The 16843-nt window shown below is 38.4% G+C and overlaps 2 protein-coding genes across 2 annotated transcripts; both read left to right on the forward strand.

Annotated features, from left to right (window-relative positions):
• Positions 1–7119: 7119 nt before the first annotated feature.
• LOC137709487 (uncharacterized) lies at positions 7120–11196 on the forward strand. Its single transcript, XM_068448580.1, has 4 exons — positions 7120–8501; positions 9064–9468; positions 9679–9884; positions 10547–11196. The coding sequence occupies exons 1-4, from the start codon at positions 8072–8074 to the stop codon at positions 10613–10615; spliced, it is 1110 nt and encodes a 369-aa protein (XP_068304681.1). The 5' UTR covers positions 7120–8071; the 3' UTR covers positions 10616–11196.
• A 719-nt stretch (positions 11197–11915) lies between these two features.
• On the forward strand, positions 11916–16075 carry LOC137749494 (uncharacterized). The gene is made up of 2 exons (XM_068489594.1): positions 11916–15902; positions 15933–16075. The coding sequence occupies exon 1, from the start codon at positions 12025–12027 to the stop codon at positions 15823–15825; it is 3801 nt and encodes a 1266-aa protein (XP_068345695.1). The 5' UTR covers positions 11916–12024; the 3' UTR covers positions 15826–15902; positions 15933–16075.
• The last annotated feature ends 768 nt before the right edge of the window (positions 16076–16843 follow it).

Below are 16843 nucleotides of genomic sequence, written 5' to 3' on the forward strand. Positions count from 1 at the left end.
TTACATAACATGATGTAAGTAGAAGTTTACAATCTCAAACTTGTATCACAAATTGTGATCCATTATGCCATCTAATGTTCTGGAATTTTAGCATCGGTATGTGGTAATGAAATGCATATTGTCTACAGTCATGTGACAACGATAATACATATTGCATACCAAATCTGATGGGGAATTTTGTTGCTTGCGTTGAGTTTAATTAATACCAGGCTGTGATCTCATTTAACCTCCTGACTTGGAATTACTGTGTTTAGTAGATCAGTTAATTGCTTGTGGGAAATCGAGGGTCATGGCTCATGATCTTGCTTCCCAGATCTCGCTGGCTGTTCTTGACATTTTAGAGGAAAATGATAAAACTTTTCAATTACTTAAACATAACAACTGTCGAAATGCAGAAGATACAGACATGATTAAGGTTATATTGCTGCTGCAACGTGTTAATTTTCCTTGATACGCGGTGCTAGTACATTGAATCATTCCTTATGAGCAGGTTTTTCTCCCGTACCCATACTCAAGATCGATCAAAGTCCAATGGAGGGTGTTTGAAAAGCTCTTCACAGATTTTCGCAACTGCTTCAATTATGTAGATTATTATGATGTGCTGGGTTGTGCAAAGAACAAGTTTCAACCAATATCATCCACTTGGTTAGCTTACTGATCAACCTTAAGTGCACATCTTTTTCGGATTAGTCACAAGTACATTTGTCTATATGGAAGTCACAAGAGTTATGCTTGAATGTTGTTGTATAAAGATGTTTTTTTTTTTTTTTATCTTTCTTTTGCAAACTAGCCTTGTGGCCAACAATTATATATAGTACAATTTGAAATTCTTATTATTCTTTGTGTTACTTGAATTTTACTAATTATTTTTCGTGTCGTATAATTTGAAATTTTTTTGATGTTTAGCGTTGTGTTTAGTACTGTTTGAGAATTTAACGTGGTCAATCATGTCGATAACAAAAAGGAAATGTTCTAAATCTTGAAATGTCTAAAACAAACGTGGTCAATCATGTCAATAAAAAAACGAAACGTTATAAACCTTGAAATGTCTGAAGCAATTTTAAAGGGTAGTAGGGAGTTGAAATGCCCAAAATAAGTCACATGACTTATATTCAGTGGCGAAGCCAGGAATTGACAGGGGAGAGGCGAAGTTAAAAGAGTGCAAGGTTCAAAAGAATAGCAACAACCAAATCCTTTATATAGTAATGTCTTCCATAATTTATCAATACAAACAAATTACAATTGTTGCTAACGAGGTTTCATATCATGAAAACGCCGCATAATATGCTCATTATCAATAAAAGCAAATACATCTCTCTCAATGTAAACAAGCATGCTATTACTCAACCATTGATCTTCCATTTTGTTACATAATGATGTTTTTACAATCTTCATAGTAGAAAAAGCTCTCTCCACCGAAGCAATTGTAACTGGTAACACCAAAGCCAATGTAAGAAGCTTATACACTAACATATAGCTTGCATACCTCTTGGTCTTCACCAACTCCTTTGCAAGATCACCAATTCCTCTCAATGATGAAAACTCACTATGCATCTTCATATTGTGAATGTAATTGTCAAGTTGAATTGGAAGATTCATGAGGTCCATACAATCAAAATCTTGAGGATAAAGCTGGGCTAGACGACCAATTTTTGTTTTGTTAAAAGATGCAAAATTATTCACCGGACTCAAACATGCCATACAAAGAAGCAATTCGGTGTTTACCTCATTGAAGCAATCATTCAATTTCTTTAATTGTGTATTAAGGATTTGAAAATAAAGGTCCACACGATAGTAATGGAAGTTTATGAGTCTTGGAGCTTTACGCCTTGATTTTCCGGGTACAAAACGCAAATCCTCCATGTTAGGAATGACAATATCATGCTCTTGACAAAACTTTTGTACATCGTCAAGCAAGTCCCCAAAGTCATCATCTCTCAAGGATTGTAGTCTTTACTTGTATACTTCCACTAACGTCATCACATTCACAATATCTTGATCTTGCTTTTGTAATGCTTGTGATAACTCATTTGTAATTCCCAATATAAGTCTTATAAAAATAAAGGTTAAACACAAAATCAAAAGTTTGTATGTCACGGAATAACTTAGTTACTTCACCAAAATTGTGTTGGTTGGTATCATCCTTAATCCATTCAAGCACCTCCACCACGGCTTCAAACATGACAATGATACTAACTATAGTACCATAATGTGAGTTCCAACGTGTATCACAATGACGCATGAGACTAATCTCTTAATTTAACCCTCTACCCGTTTCAAGATCACCAATATCAAGAGCTTTCTTAATTTGTTCTAGTTGTTTCAATCTAAATGTGTCACGACGCTTACACTATGATCCAATAATATTGACTAAAATACTAGCATTGTTGAAGAAAATGGCGACACCCTTAATTCCCTTTGCAACGGCTACAAGAGCTAGTTGAAGTTTGTGTGCAAAACAATGAACATAGAATGCTTGAGGATACTTGTTCAAAATCTTTGCTTTAAGGCCATTTAGTTCTCCTTTCATATTACTAGCTCCATCATAGTCTTGTCCCCGTAACTTAGACATGCTCAAATTTGTTGAAGCAAATAATCTCTCAATGACCTCTTCAAGCGAGCTACTAGTTGTAGAGGCTCGCTTGAAGAGGTAACATGTTGCACACCCAAAAACCTTTCAATTACTTCTCATTCCTTGTTCACATAACGCAATACCACTGCCATTTGCTTTTTAGTTGAAGAATCATGTAATCCATCAACTAAAAGAGAAACAAATGTACCTTCCATATCTTTAGTAATTGCACCAATAGTTTCAATGGCACAAGCACAGGCAAGATCTTTTTGAATATCAGAAGAAGTATACTTGAGATTCTTGGAAACATTTTCAAACACAACCTTCCTAATTTTATCATTATGATCGGTACGAAATGGCATAAGCTCCAAATAATTACCTCTATTGCTTGATTTGAACGATTCATCATGGCTACAAAAAGGCAAACCTTGTTGTAACAACAATCTTGTGCAATCAAGTGCGCCACGCAATAAAGTGTGATAATTAATGCGAGCTTTATCGGTTTGCTTAATCACAAATGTTTCAATATGTTGCTCTTGCATCGTCAAATCTCTAGCTTGTTGTAAAGCTTTATTATGAAGACTTCCAACACCTCCCTCATGATCTCAAAATTTTTGAGTCCTTTCCTCCAATTTGTAAACCCAATCTCAGTGAAGACATCATTTCCGACATTTCCCCTCTTTATCAAAATCACACTTGAATAGATAGCAATAACGGCAAAATGCGGCATCTTTTACTATACCATACTCCAACCACTTAAAATTATCAAACCAACGGGTGACAAAATATCAATTGTTGCTAACTTTTCTGGGTATGATGTGGTCTTTAGGTTGACAAAGATTATTTTGGAGATAGTGTCGACGAATTGCTTCATGATAATTAGGTGGATAATCAAGCATTTGATGTCTATGTCCAGGGTTTACAGGAAGATTAGCCAGTATTTCATCCAACTCAGTGACCTCACTTTGTTGGGAACTACCCGGAATACTCGAAGAAGGAATATTTGGAATATTCGAAGGAGGACTACTTGGAATATTCGAAGAAGGACTAGCCGGAATATTTGAAGGAGGATTTAAGCACTGTTTCTTATAGTATCATTCCATTGAGTAACTGTATATGGAAAACAAAAAAAAAAGTCTTAGACTCTTAATCTTAGAGTAAACTATACTATAGTCAATATGAGTACTAACTAATTAAATCAACAATTCAATTAATCAATACCAATATTCATATAAATTATTTAATACACAAAAATTCAACTCATAAATTAATATCAGTAATCAATTAATCAATAATCAAGAATTCAATTTTTACTCTAGACAATAATTTCATTCATCAATAATCATTCATAGGATTCATATTTATACGCAAAAATCAATAATCAATAACTAATTAGTGTATTACTCTATGATTCTATATTAATTAACTAAAATTTCATATTAATTAGTCAATTAGGGTTAGGGATAATACAAATTAGAATGTTAAAAATTAACCTAAAATTGAGAGAGAAGTGGAAAACCAACCAACAGTTGGCTGCTAGAGGCTGGCAGTGGCGACTAGCTTGGATTGAAGGAGAAATAAAGGACAACGGAACGGAACGGAGGGAGGAGGGCGCTGAAAACTGCTGCTGGGATTTAGGGGGGCACACACGGGCCTTCTGATTGGTTTTAAAAAGGGTTTGGCTTTCAAAAAGTGAAGACTCATTTGAATAATGGAAGGCATGGAGGCAGTGGTCCCCTTTAAAATTATTTTTTTTAATCAATTAAACGAAACGGCATCGTTTGATTAAGGAGGTTTTTATTTTTTATTTTTTTAATACAAAATGAAACGACATCGTTTCATTTAAGGGATTTGAAAAAAAAAAAATAACATAAGCTATTGCACAGCAGCAGTAGAAACTCAAGCCCAGAAATCGATCTGCAGTGCAGGTGCATACATTAACTCTGACTAGACCAGAGGAGCGGAACCATGCTCCTAGGCTTAATTTCCGGCGAGGGGAGGGGCGGCCGCCCCTCCCAATCCCTCTGTAGCTTCGCCATTGCTTATATTAGGTAGAAAACTTAAGAAGAATTACGATGAGATGACAAATTAATGATTTTTTTAGAATTGATATGAAGTGGCTTAAAACTTGAATTCATATGACGAATTGAAAATGTTGCAAGTTCATACGACATTACAAAAAAAATCATTTATTAAACGGAAACCTTGAGTACAACCAATTGCACTACGATCATAGTTTAAGGCATGGATCGCAGTCGAGGGGATAATATGCTTCAAAAAGAATTTACTAAATTTATTTTTTTCTCATTGTTTTAGTACACTAGTCATGCCATATTTATTGATGTTATATATATATATATATATATATATATATATATATATTTTTTTTTTTTTTAACAAACGATGGAGTAGGTGTAGCCTCATGAGCTAACAATAATGTTGTTCAAATTCGTCTTTGAAGAAAAGCAAATATAAAACCTCTCACTAATAAATGATGACAAATTTCATAATAGTGGTGATGTATTCTTAGTATTTTTTTAGCAGTATTTTGTTGAAGTTCAAATAATCTGTAGTCCTTAAAATTGACTACAAAGGATAAAAGTATAATACAAATAATATCAAAATCAAACAAAAGAAAACGACAATAAATAACAAAACAAAATTTAATCCAAAATTATCAACGAATTTTTTGAAAGGAAAAACCTAAATTAACCATTTAACAGCACTAAAAAACCTAAATTGCACACCTTTGAAATTGTGAGCCAATCACACATTCAAGATCACACACTTCCTGCCTTCAATATTTAAATGAAAAACCAAATCCTAAGTTAGTAAAATCAATTCATCAATAAAAAAACAAAAAACAAAAAAATATGACTCATATAAAAGGAGAAAACAATAAGAATAGATTAAAAAGAAAGAAAAAAAAAACTTGATTTTGCTTACCATAGTGCGTTAATAGTTGGATGAGGAAGGGAATAAATTAAGAGATGATCGAAAGAAAGCAAGAGAAAGCGAAAGAAACAGAGATGAGACAGAAGAAAATGAAAATAGAGAAAAAAAATAAAATCAAACGTTAGAGCCCAATTAGTTAGGTTTAATTCATTCGGTAAGGAAGAGACCAGAGTTTTAATAAAACCCTCCCTCCCTTTGCAGTTCCACAGTTTCCGCATCTCCCCCAAAAATCCCAAAATTAAACCCCCACAGATATGAAAGTTTTTGGTAAATGTTTTGGAGGCACTTTTCCCATCCAATCCCTCTTTAATATTGGATGCTATTTTAATCACACCTAATAATACTAATAGGGACGATTAATATTTTCACCTCTAAAAACTTATTAATAGGTGCGATTCTGCCAAGGAGAAACATGTTTTTTAGTTCTTCCTTCAATATCTCAAGGAAAGTTTAATGCAGTTTCTTCAAAAAAATTAAAAAAATTAAAAAAGAGGAAAGTTTAATGCACATAATATTACTTTGTTGAACATTTTCAAATAAATTGTCAATTTGAGTTATTTCTTTCCTAAACAAGCACATATCTCATGATGAGTTAATCACATGAATGTAGGCCCGTTACTCATAAAATTCTACTTTGTCATGCTATTAGTATGAAATTGGGATGACAATATTTGCTAATAATGATAACATTCTCTTTTACAAAATCAAACGATATAAATGAAACGTAAAGCACTCTCTTACTACTAATCAATTACTTGTGAAACTTACCTTTTAACACGTACAAATATTAATTTATCGAATTATACTACTAAAACAATTAATCAGTTTGCAAAAGAGAAATAAGACGGATACAATCCATGTTTCAATTCCATTTTTCTTTAATTGACTCGGAGTTGACTAAGTTTTTTTAACAAGTGATATTATTTGCATTTTATACTAAATGGATAGAGAAGTGAGCTAAGCCTTACAATATATTTGTCATAATAACGTGGTTTAAATTCGTTTTTGACGAGAATCGAACCTAAAATCTCTCACTTACACATGAAAAAAAATATCACTAGACTATAGTACTAAATGACTGGACTTGATTAAGTTTAACCGACAGCAAATTACCAAATAATTTCATTTCATATCCAAATTCATTGCAAGATTTTTTATGATATCAAAAGGGCAAGAAAAATGATGCACATTTTTCCAAAGTAAAGGAGGGCAAGTTTGTAATTTCAGACCACCATGCACAAATCAAACCCACTTTTGCGCGGCTTTTTTTCTTAATTTGTTCATGACGATATTATTCTTTGTACGAGGGCTGACAAAACAGTCTGGTAATGGTAATGTCCACTGTCCTGCGTTCCCCCTTGAATTCCGAGCTCTTCCCATTCCCAGAAAAATCCAAAACCCAACACATTGATAAACCCTAAATCCACCCATTAATTTGAAAAATTAAACTAATAAATCACCCAAATCATTTTATTAAACAAAATCAAAGAAAAATTAAATAATGAAACTTTTATTAACTTAATTAGATCAAATTAAAGTGGAAAATATGCTAATCCAACAATTTACTGCTCACGGGTTGAGACGTTTTACATTGTTGCCAAACAGTGCTCTCTCTCTCTCTGCACATATTTTGCTTTTCTGGGTTGCAGGGTTTTCAGCTGGAAGCTCTTTTCTTTTTCTCCACATTTGAAATTTTGGGGTTTCTGGGTGGCTTCAGCTGCAAATAAAAGCACTTGGATCTTCTGGGATTTTGATGGGTTTTTGGTGATCTAGCTTTTGAGTCCTAAATTTCTAAACCTTGAAATTTTTGGGCTTTTTAGGAGTTGGAATTTTGTGGTACTTTTTATGTACTTTTTGTTCTTCCGGGACTTGCTTTTTACTGCAGTGCGCCTCAAATGTATGGGGTTTGAGCAGTAACAGTGAAGAAAGGAACAAATCTTGTTGAACTTCTTTGGATGAGGATGATTTGGGATTTTTATTTTTTTGGTGAGTTTTGTGTAATGTGCTTCCAGGAACTGCAAAATGTTGGAGAAATCTGCTGATCTTTGAGCAAGTTTTGTGGGTTCTGATCTCTCTGGTGTTTTTGTGAGTCCATTTTACCAAAGGTAGTGGAATGCACTTTAATGAGTAAATAGTTTGTACTTTTACTGTTCTTAGCTCAACAGATTTTCTGAGTTGTTACTAGTTCAATGTTTAGATCGATAGTTTTCTTGTAAAGGAAGCTTGGATTGTTTGATCTTCTGCTTAGATCTAGGGTTTCTTGCTTACCGGATTCTGGCTCAGAAGGGTTTTGAGAAGTACGAGTTACCCCATTTTTTGTTAGAACTTCACGGTTTAATTGTTCATAAGTCAAAACATACTTGAATTTCTGCTGGTAGATCTCACTGTGCCTTCAATGTATAACGACCTTGGAACATAATAGAGTTATTAGTTGGCAAAGGTACTTCGTGTGCTGGTGTTATTTTCGGGGTTTGAATTGTTGATTACGAAAGAGATATTCATAAGTTTGCCGGGTTGAAGAGAACCCAATTTGTTTAGTGGATTATGGATTTCTTCAAAGTGAAGAAGTTTAGGAAAGCACACAAACCAGACCCTGAAAATGTGTCGGAGGACAGTCCTGTGCCACAGCCGGAGGAACCCAACAAGAAGAATAGTGGCGATGACTTTGGTAAGTCGGCCAATGCTGATCCTGTGGCCGAGGCTGAGGACGATGATGATGATTTCATAATTGAGGAGGTCAAGCGGAAGTTAAAAGAATTGAGAAGGAACAGCTTTATGGAGCTGATTCCGGAAGAAGAGTCATTACCTGAAGAGGAAGAAGAAGAAGAAGCCGGTGCGACAAGCTCTAATGAGTGGAGGGATGTAGAAGCAGAAGGCCAGCTACGGTGGTGTGGCTTTGTTGCTGTATATGACAAATACTGGGAAAGGATGTTGTTCTTTGAGCAGATGAGTGCGCAGCACCTTAGTGGAACTTGTAAGCGTTGTAATTTGTTCTAATTTTTTACCTTTTCAAATTAGTACTTTAAGCTTTAGGACTTTACTTCTTTTTGACTGGTTGTTTGAACTTGAAATGTTTCATCTTTATATGAATCTACCTGCATGAAATACATATGAAGTTTTCCCCTTCATAGGTAAATAGAAAATAAACATTCTATGTGCCCAACAAGCCATATGGGAGATTAGAATAAGTAAAGATACGAGGAGATGGCGGTGTTGAAATGACGTGAATCTGATTTGAGCATAGTTCTCTTTCAAATAATTGGCAGAGAGTTGAATTTTCAGACAAACGTAGATAGCTCAAATTTATTGAAACTTGATTCAGTTAAGCTGTAGGTATACTAGCAGTTCGTAAAAGTACACAAGCTGATGTTTGTGAAGCTAGTTATACTACAAATGAAACAATACGTTTGTCCATATGTTGTTTCTTGAGCTCCAGGGTTACTGCGGACTGATAGTTTTTTAGATTTCTTTTGTTTTTCTTTTTGGTAAAAATAGATTATTTAAACGTTCATTGCAAGTAAATGTTTGTCTTTCAGGCATCCAAACACCCACGACTCCATCACCGCGATCTGCATCTAAGAAGCTTACCTCCCCTTTTCGCTGTCTTTCTTTGAAGAAGATTGAAGAGCCTGATAATGAGACTGAGCACCTTCAGCAGCCTGATGATGATCCTTACCAGGATATCGAGACATCATATGTAGGTCAACTTTGCCTGTCTTGGGAGGCACTGCACTGTCAGTACACTCAGCTAAACCAGCTAATTGCATGCCAACCTGAAAATTCCAACAGTTACAACCACAGTGCTCAACAATTTCAACAGTTCCAGGTTTTACTACAACGGTATATCGAAAATGAACCTTTTGAGGAGGGCCACAGGGCCGAAATTTATGCTCGCACGCAAAGACTTCTTCCTAATTTACTCCGGGTGCCTAATATACAAGGTAAGCTTCTTGTGTCAATCCAAAATGTTTATGATCAAGAATTTGACTGTGGTTGTAAGTTCAGTTACAAGCACAGTCAAATTCTTATCTGTTTTTCATGCACGACCAAATTCATATATACTAATTTCTCAGCTTTCTATTATTAATATGACGTGTTGGTAAATTTTGTTGTTTCCGATGTTAAGAACTTGGCGTCATGAATTTGTTTAGGTCCAATACAAAAAGGAAAGGAGGAAGAAGAATCAGATTCGTCGTTGCATGCTCCTGATCTCATCAAGATTATTGAAACCTCAATCCTTACTTTTCAGCTTTTCCTGAAGATGGATAAGAAAAAACCAAGCTCTGTTCTTAACTTGTTTGGGAATCAAAACCAGGCTGCCACCCCACTTCAGCAGATTCAAACTTCTCTCCAGAAGGTGAAATTTTTTCTAGTGTATCTTTTCTTTCGTGTTTCCACCTTAGCATCTTTATACAAGGTATTTCAAAGTCTTATGATAAAAGTGGTCTGGTTGATTACTTGGTTTTAATTTCAAATTCTATTACTTTTTACCTGCCGAAAGAGTTTAGCCATATTCTTACTTGTGTGAGTTTCTTCATGATTTCTCTTTCAGGGGGTTTGTGAGCATATATGCTTATACATGCATAAAACATTTGATGGAGTACTAGATTACCCTTCAGTGATAGAATTCTTTATCCAATTTTTCTTATCCCACGACCATTGTGGTTTGGGAACTGATAGATCTTCGAACCAAATGATGTCTAGTGTGTCAGATTCAAAATTTCCGTGGATACTATCTAGTTTGTTCGAAATATCTAGATAGATTAGCTAAAAACTTGTTCAAGTTATGCTGGTGTTCTTAACAATTATATTAAGCTGTTCTTCACAATTATATTAAGCCGGCGTTCTGAACCTTTTGTAATTATTCTGTCTTCGAGAATGCAATGTGTGCTATTGAAGCTGGTGTTCTTAACAATGATCTTGTTTTGTATGTGTGGTACTCTTGGACTACTATTATGACCGTTTCTTTTTACTCAAATGATCATATAATGTCTTGAAACTTGTGTATTTGTGCTGCAGAAATGGATGAAGTTAAAGGAACTGCGCAAAAAGAGGAAAGGTTGGAAGAAGAAATTGTGGCCGCAATGACAGGAAGATGTTCAGCTTTTGTTCAGCCTCATTGACTCCAAGGTTTTGTCAAGAACCCTCCGGATGGTGAGAATAAGTAAAGAGCAGCTGTTTTGGTGCGAGGAAAAGATGAAAAAACTCGACTTAGTTGATGGCAAGTTGTGGAGAGACCCGTCTCCCACCCTGTTCCCCTATCAATAGCCCTCGGAATGAACTAATTCAGCATATGTATTCCTTGGATGGTTAGCAGCAGATTAAGCCCTCTCTCTCTGGCTTCTCATTCAGTTTCTCTTTTGTATGCTGCAAGGAGTTCTATCCTCTGGAGACTAAGAACACCGACTTCAAACATTTCTACTACCGATATATGAATGTTACGAGGAACTTCCCTTTTGCCATTGAGGCTGTCGAGGAGCCGCGATCGGATTTACTACATGAAGAACTCAGTTGTTCAAATTAAGTTTTCTGCAACTGTAGTATGTTATCATCTCTTTCATTAGGTCTGTGAGTGTGAGCATTCGTAGTTTGTACTAACAACAACCAGATTTCTATGAACTACATAGTTATTGCGGCTAAGTACATTTCATACGGTCAAAGTTTTTCGAGCAAGTTTTAAAATGAGTCATGAGTTTTCAATTTTTTGACATTGCACCTTATACGATATTTGACCAATTGTCTCACATTGCATTCATCCGTTCTAACTGAAGGTGTAAATTGGTCAAATGTCAAAAGGTTTAGTCTCCGGAACTTATGTAAATATAATATTCAAGGGATAAATGATCTTAACCAATCAAGTTGGAAATCTTAATACAATCAATTGAATCTTCTTCACAACACATAATCTGGATAGGGATGTTAGCGACATGAGCAACGATAGTGCAACCGAATATCAATGTCATAGTAATAACGATAACATTTATATCGTTGGTTTTTTTTTTTTTTTTTTTTTTTTCTCTCTTTGAAAAGGAGGACAACGAATGACAAGTCACAATTATCCACTCATTTTAGGCCCAAAGAAGCTATGGAGAATTTCATCATGCATGTGCCCATAGACTAAGCACAATCACTAGCTCAGATCATCGAACCATAAGTCTCTTACATTATTATTTTTTTGTTTATTGAGGAGCCAAGGTCTCTGCATTTACTACTGGACTACTTACTGTGACGGTTAGACATGTTTTAAAGGGGTCGATATTGTTCACGTGGCGTCGATATTTTGGTTGACCAATCCACCAACGGACTTGTGCATGTCGGTTTATTTTCTTTTACTGGGCCAAAAGGAAAACCCAAGCCCATCGAATACCCGAAATACAAACCCCTAATTTATACATACGGAGATCCGATCTCAATCCCAAAAACCCTAAATTCCTGAATTAAAATCCCAATCCCCGCTCAAACCCTAGTACCAAATTCTCGATACCAAAACCCTAATTATGGCGTCCGACGACGAGATAGAGAAGACGCAGGAAGAGAGGAAGAGGATGGAGAAGCAATTGGCCTCCCTCACCTCCGTCACCTTCGACACAGACCTCTACGGCGGCACAGACAAGGGCGCATACGTCTCGTCGATCCCTGTGAACGACGACGATGACAACGCGGAGGCCATGGACAACGAGATTGCTCGGAGGATGGCGGCGTCGTACACGGCCCCCAAGTCGGTGTTGAACGAGAGGCCGAGAGGCGGCGACGCCGATGAGGATTTGGGGTTCAAGAAGCCGCAGAGGATTATCGATCGGGAGGATGATTATCGACAGCGGAGGTTGAACCGGATCATATCGCCTGAGCGGCACGACCCGTTTGCGTCCGGGGAGAAGACTCCGGACCCGTCGGTGAGGACTTATGCCGATGTGATGAGGGAGGAAGCCCTGAAGAGGGAGAAGGATGAGACTCTGAAGCTTATTGCTAAGAAGATGAAGGAGAAAGAGGAGGCGCCGCCGGAAAAGGAGGATAAGCCTGCTGCAGCAGAGGCGGCGCCTCAAAAGAGGAGGAATCGGTGGGACCAGTCTCAGGATGGCGATGGTGGGGGCAAGAAGGCGAAAACGTCGGATTGGGACTTGCCTGATACGACACCAGGAAAGTGGGATGCGACTCCGACGCCAGGGAGGGTTTCGGATTCGACTCCATCACTGGGGAGGAGGAACCGCTGGGATGAGACACCCACTCCGGGGCGGGTGGCAGATTCGGATGCTACTCCAGCTGGTGCTGTCACTCCCGGTGCCACCCCCGCTGGGATGGCTTGGGATGCGACTCCGAAGCTTCCTGGGATGGCCACACCGACACCGAAACGGCAGAGGTCAAGGTGGGATGAGACCCCTGCCTCAATGGGCAGTGCGACCCCAATGGCTGGGGCAACCCCTGCTGCTGCCTATACACCTGGTGTGACCCCTGTAGGTGGAGTTGAACTTGCTACCCCAACCCCCGGGGCTATTAATGTGAGGGGAGCCATTACGCCGGAGCAGTATAATCTATTGAGGTGGGAGAAGGATATTGAAGAGAGGAATAGACCATTGACTGATGAAGAGCTGGATGCTATGTTTCCTCAAGAAGGGTATAAAGTTTTGGACCCACCGTCTTCTTATGTGCCGATTAGGACTCCGGCGAGGAAGCTTCTTGCTACCCCTACTCCAATGGGGACTCCTATGTATTCTATTCCGGAAGAGAATCGTGGGCAGCAGTTTGATGTGCCTAAGGAGTTGCCTGGTGGGTTACCGTTTATGAAGCCCGAGGATTATCAATACTTTGGGGCATTGCTGAATGAAGATGAGGAGGAGGAATTGTCCCCTGATGAGCAGAAAGAGCGGAAGATTATGAAGCTTCTGCTTAAAGTTAAGAATGGAACACCACAGCAGAGAAAGACAGCATTGAGGCAGCTTACTGATAAGGCTCGTGAGTTTGGTGCTGGCCCCTTGTTTAACCGCATTTTGCCTCTGCTTATGCAACCCACTTTGGAAGACCAAGAGAGGCATCTTTTGGTTAAGGTAATTGATCGAGTGCTTTATAAATTGGATGAGTTAGTACGTCCTTATGTGCATAAGATTCTTGTTGTTATTGAACCTTTGTTGATTGATGAAGACTATTATGCGCGTGTTGAAGGGAGAGAAATTATCTCCAATCTTAGTAAAGCAGCTGGTTTGGCCACTATGATTGCAGCGATGCGTCCGGATATTGATAACATTGATGAATATGTTAGGAACACTACTGCCAGAGCTTTTAGTGTTGTTGCTTCTGCACTTGGTATACCTGCCCTGTTGCCCTTTTTGAAAGCTGTGTGTCAGAGCAAGAAGTCGTGGCAAGCACGGCACACTGGAATCAAGATTGTTCAGCAGATTGCCATTTTGATCGGGTGTGCTGTACTTCCCCACTTGAGGTCCCTTGTGGAAATTATAGAGAACGGTCTGAGTGATGAAAATCAGAAGGTTCGGACAATTACTGCTCTATCTCTTGCTGCTCTTGCTGAGGCAGCTGCCCCATACGGTATTGAGAGCTTTGACTCTGTGTTGAAGCCATTGTGGAAGGGTATTAGGTCTCACCGTGGTAAGGTTTTGGCTGCCTTCTTGAAAGCAATTGGTTTTATTATTCCCCTTATGGATGCAATGTATGCGAGTTACTATACAAAGGAAGTGATGGTTGTTTTGATTAGAGAGTTTCAGTCTCCCGATGAAGAGATGAAGAAAATTGTGCTCAAAGTTGTCAAACAGTGTGTGAGTACAGAAGGTGTAGAGCCTGAGTATATAAGAAGTGATATTCTTCCTGAATTCTTTAAAAACTTTTGGGTTAGAAGGATGGCTTTGGATAGGAGAAACTACAGGCAATTGGTGGAAACAACTGTAGAGATAGCAAACAAAGTGGGTGTTGCTGATATAGTTGGGAGAATTGTTGAGGATCTCAAAGATGAGAGTGAACCGTATAGGAGAATGGTTATGGAGACAATCGAGAAGGTGGTTGTGAACTTGGGTGCATCTGACATTGATGCTCGGTTGGAGGAGCTTCTCATTGATGGTATCCTTTATGCTTTCCAGGAGCAGACGAGTGATGATGCAAATGTGATGCTTAATGGTTTCGGTGCAGTTGTGAATTCTCTTGGTCTGAGGGTGAAACCTTACCTTCCTCAGATTTGTGGTACCATTAAGTGGCGTTTGAATAACAAGAGTGCAAAGGTCAGACAGCAAGCTGCAGATCTTATTTCGAGAATTGCTGTTGTCATGAAGCAGTGCCAAGAGGAGCAACTGATGGGTCATCTTGGTGTTGTCTTGTATGAGTATTTGGGAGAAGAGTATCCAGAAGTTTTGGGATCAATTCTGGGAGCGCTGAAGGCAATTGTGAATGTTATTGGTATGACAAAGATGACTCCTCCTATAAAGGATTTGCTTCCCAGGTTGACACCAATTTTGAAGAATAGGCATGAGAAAGTCCAGGAGAACTGTATTGACCTTGTTGGTCGTATTGCTGATCGCGGTGCTGAGTTTGTCCCAGCAAGGGAGTGGATGAGGATCTGTTTTGAGCTTCTTGAGATGCTCAAGGCTCATAAGAAGGGTATCCGGCGAGCTACCGTGAATACTTTTGGTTACATTGCCAAAGCCATTGGTCCACAAGATGTCCTCGCAACTCTATTGAACAATCTCAAAGTCCAGGAGCGGCAGAACCGTGTCTGCACCACTGTGGCAATCGCAATAGTAGCTGAAACCTGTTCGCCTTTCACAGTTCTTCCGGCCCTGATGAATGAGTATCGTGTTCCAGAGCTTAATGTGCAGAATGGTGTTTTGAAGTCCCTCTCGTTCTTGTTCGAGTACATTGGTGAAATGGGGAAAGACTATATCTATGCAGTGACCCCGTTGCTAGAGGATGCCCTCATGGATAGAGATCTGGTTCACAGACAAACTGCTGCTTCTGCTGTAAAGCACATGGCTCTGGGAGTAGCGGGATTGGGATGTGAGGATGCTTTAGTCCACTTGCTGAACTACGTCTGGCCAAACATATTTGAGACATCCCCACACGTTATCAATGCGGTCATGGAAGCAATTGAAGGGATGAGAGTGGCATTAGGTGCTGCGGTTGTACTCAACTACTGTCTCCAGGGGCTGTTCCATCCTGCTAGGAAGGTTAGAGAGGTGTACTGGAAGATTTACAACTCACTGTATATCGGAGCTCAAGATGCTCTTGTTGCATCGTACCCGATGCTTGAGGATGAGGAGCATAACGTATATACCAGGCCCGAGCTAATGATGTTTGTATGAGCGGCTGCTGCTGTGGCTGTCCGGATTTAGGAATGGAGCCGCTGTTGATGTAAGAAGCATGTTTTGTTTTTTCGCCTTCTGGGTGCTGTCTATGTAATCACTAAATGTCACCTTTGCTTTGCCGTTTTACTCCATTGTTGTATTGTCTCGTCTAAATCAGTAAAATTGTTGAGGTACCAAAGCTTTTACAGCTTTAAATATTGTTGCTGAAACGTGTTTAAAAAACTCATTTGGATGCAAGATTCTGCAATGAGATACATTCTCTTTTTAGCCTACACTTTCATTAAGAAGAGAGGAGCATGTGATCACCTGCAAAAGTAGGTCATCAAAAACACAAACAGATAACTTGTACGGATTGCAATGTTATACCGAGAGAGAGCTTGGGTAACCAACATCGCTTACTGGTGGTGGTGTGCACATCAAGAGATAGAAGAAAGAAAGAGACCTTGAAGTGTTGAAGACTAGATGGTGCAATCTAGAAGGAGGAAAACAAGTCTTTTTCAAAGAGAAAGTACTCACCCAATGCATTTGGGGTACTATTTGGACCCGATTTTACACTATCGGCCAAGCAATTGAGGCCGTAGAGTGAGTAAAATTATGAGCCGTTGGATTGGAAGAAGATTGAGATGATTGATTAATAATTTGTCTAGATATTATTATGATTTTAATAATCATGATGTTAGCTGAGGAATTATTGAAATTTATTTCTAAAAGTGCAGAGATAATTAAAGAGTCCAAAAGATTGAAATGCTATCGGATCAGAAGATCAAAGATAAGGCTCAACTGGTAGTGGGGATTTATTTTCAAAGTTTGATGTCAAATCGCATGCATCTGGTATAAATAGTTTTTTTTTTGAAGTTTTAATTGCGAGGGGATAATTCCAAACGTGCCATTTACAAGAGAATTATGCAATATGGGGGATTATATCTTAATGCATGTTTCTTGGGTTAGTTCTGTGTGTGGTTCAAGTGCCGTGCAATAATGAAGTGTCAGAGGAGGTGTATGGCTTTGATTACGT

The sequence above is a fragment of the Pyrus communis genome, chromosome 11, assembly GCF_963583255.1.
Source record: "Pyrus communis chromosome 11, drPyrComm1.1, whole genome shotgun sequence".
In the NCBI taxonomy this organism is placed as follows: Eukaryota; Viridiplantae; Streptophyta; class Magnoliopsida; order Rosales; family Rosaceae; genus Pyrus; species Pyrus communis.

Coding starts and splice junctions, on each gene's coding strand:
- LOC137709487 (XM_068448580.1), top strand. CDS start 8,072: ATGGATTTCTTCAAAGTGAAGAAGTTTAGGAAAGCACACAAACCAGAC. Junction 8,502..9,063: donor GCAGCACCTTAGTGGAACTT/GTAAGCGTTGTA, acceptor TTTGTCTTTCAG/GCATCCAAACACCCACGACT. Junction 9,469..9,678: donor CCGGGTGCCTAATATACAAG/GTAAGCTTCTTG, acceptor GAATTTGTTTAG/GTCCAATACAAAAAGGAAAG.
- LOC137749494 (XM_068489594.1), top strand. CDS start 12,025: ATGGCGTCCGACGACGAGATAGAGAAGACGCAGGAAGAGAGGAAGAGG.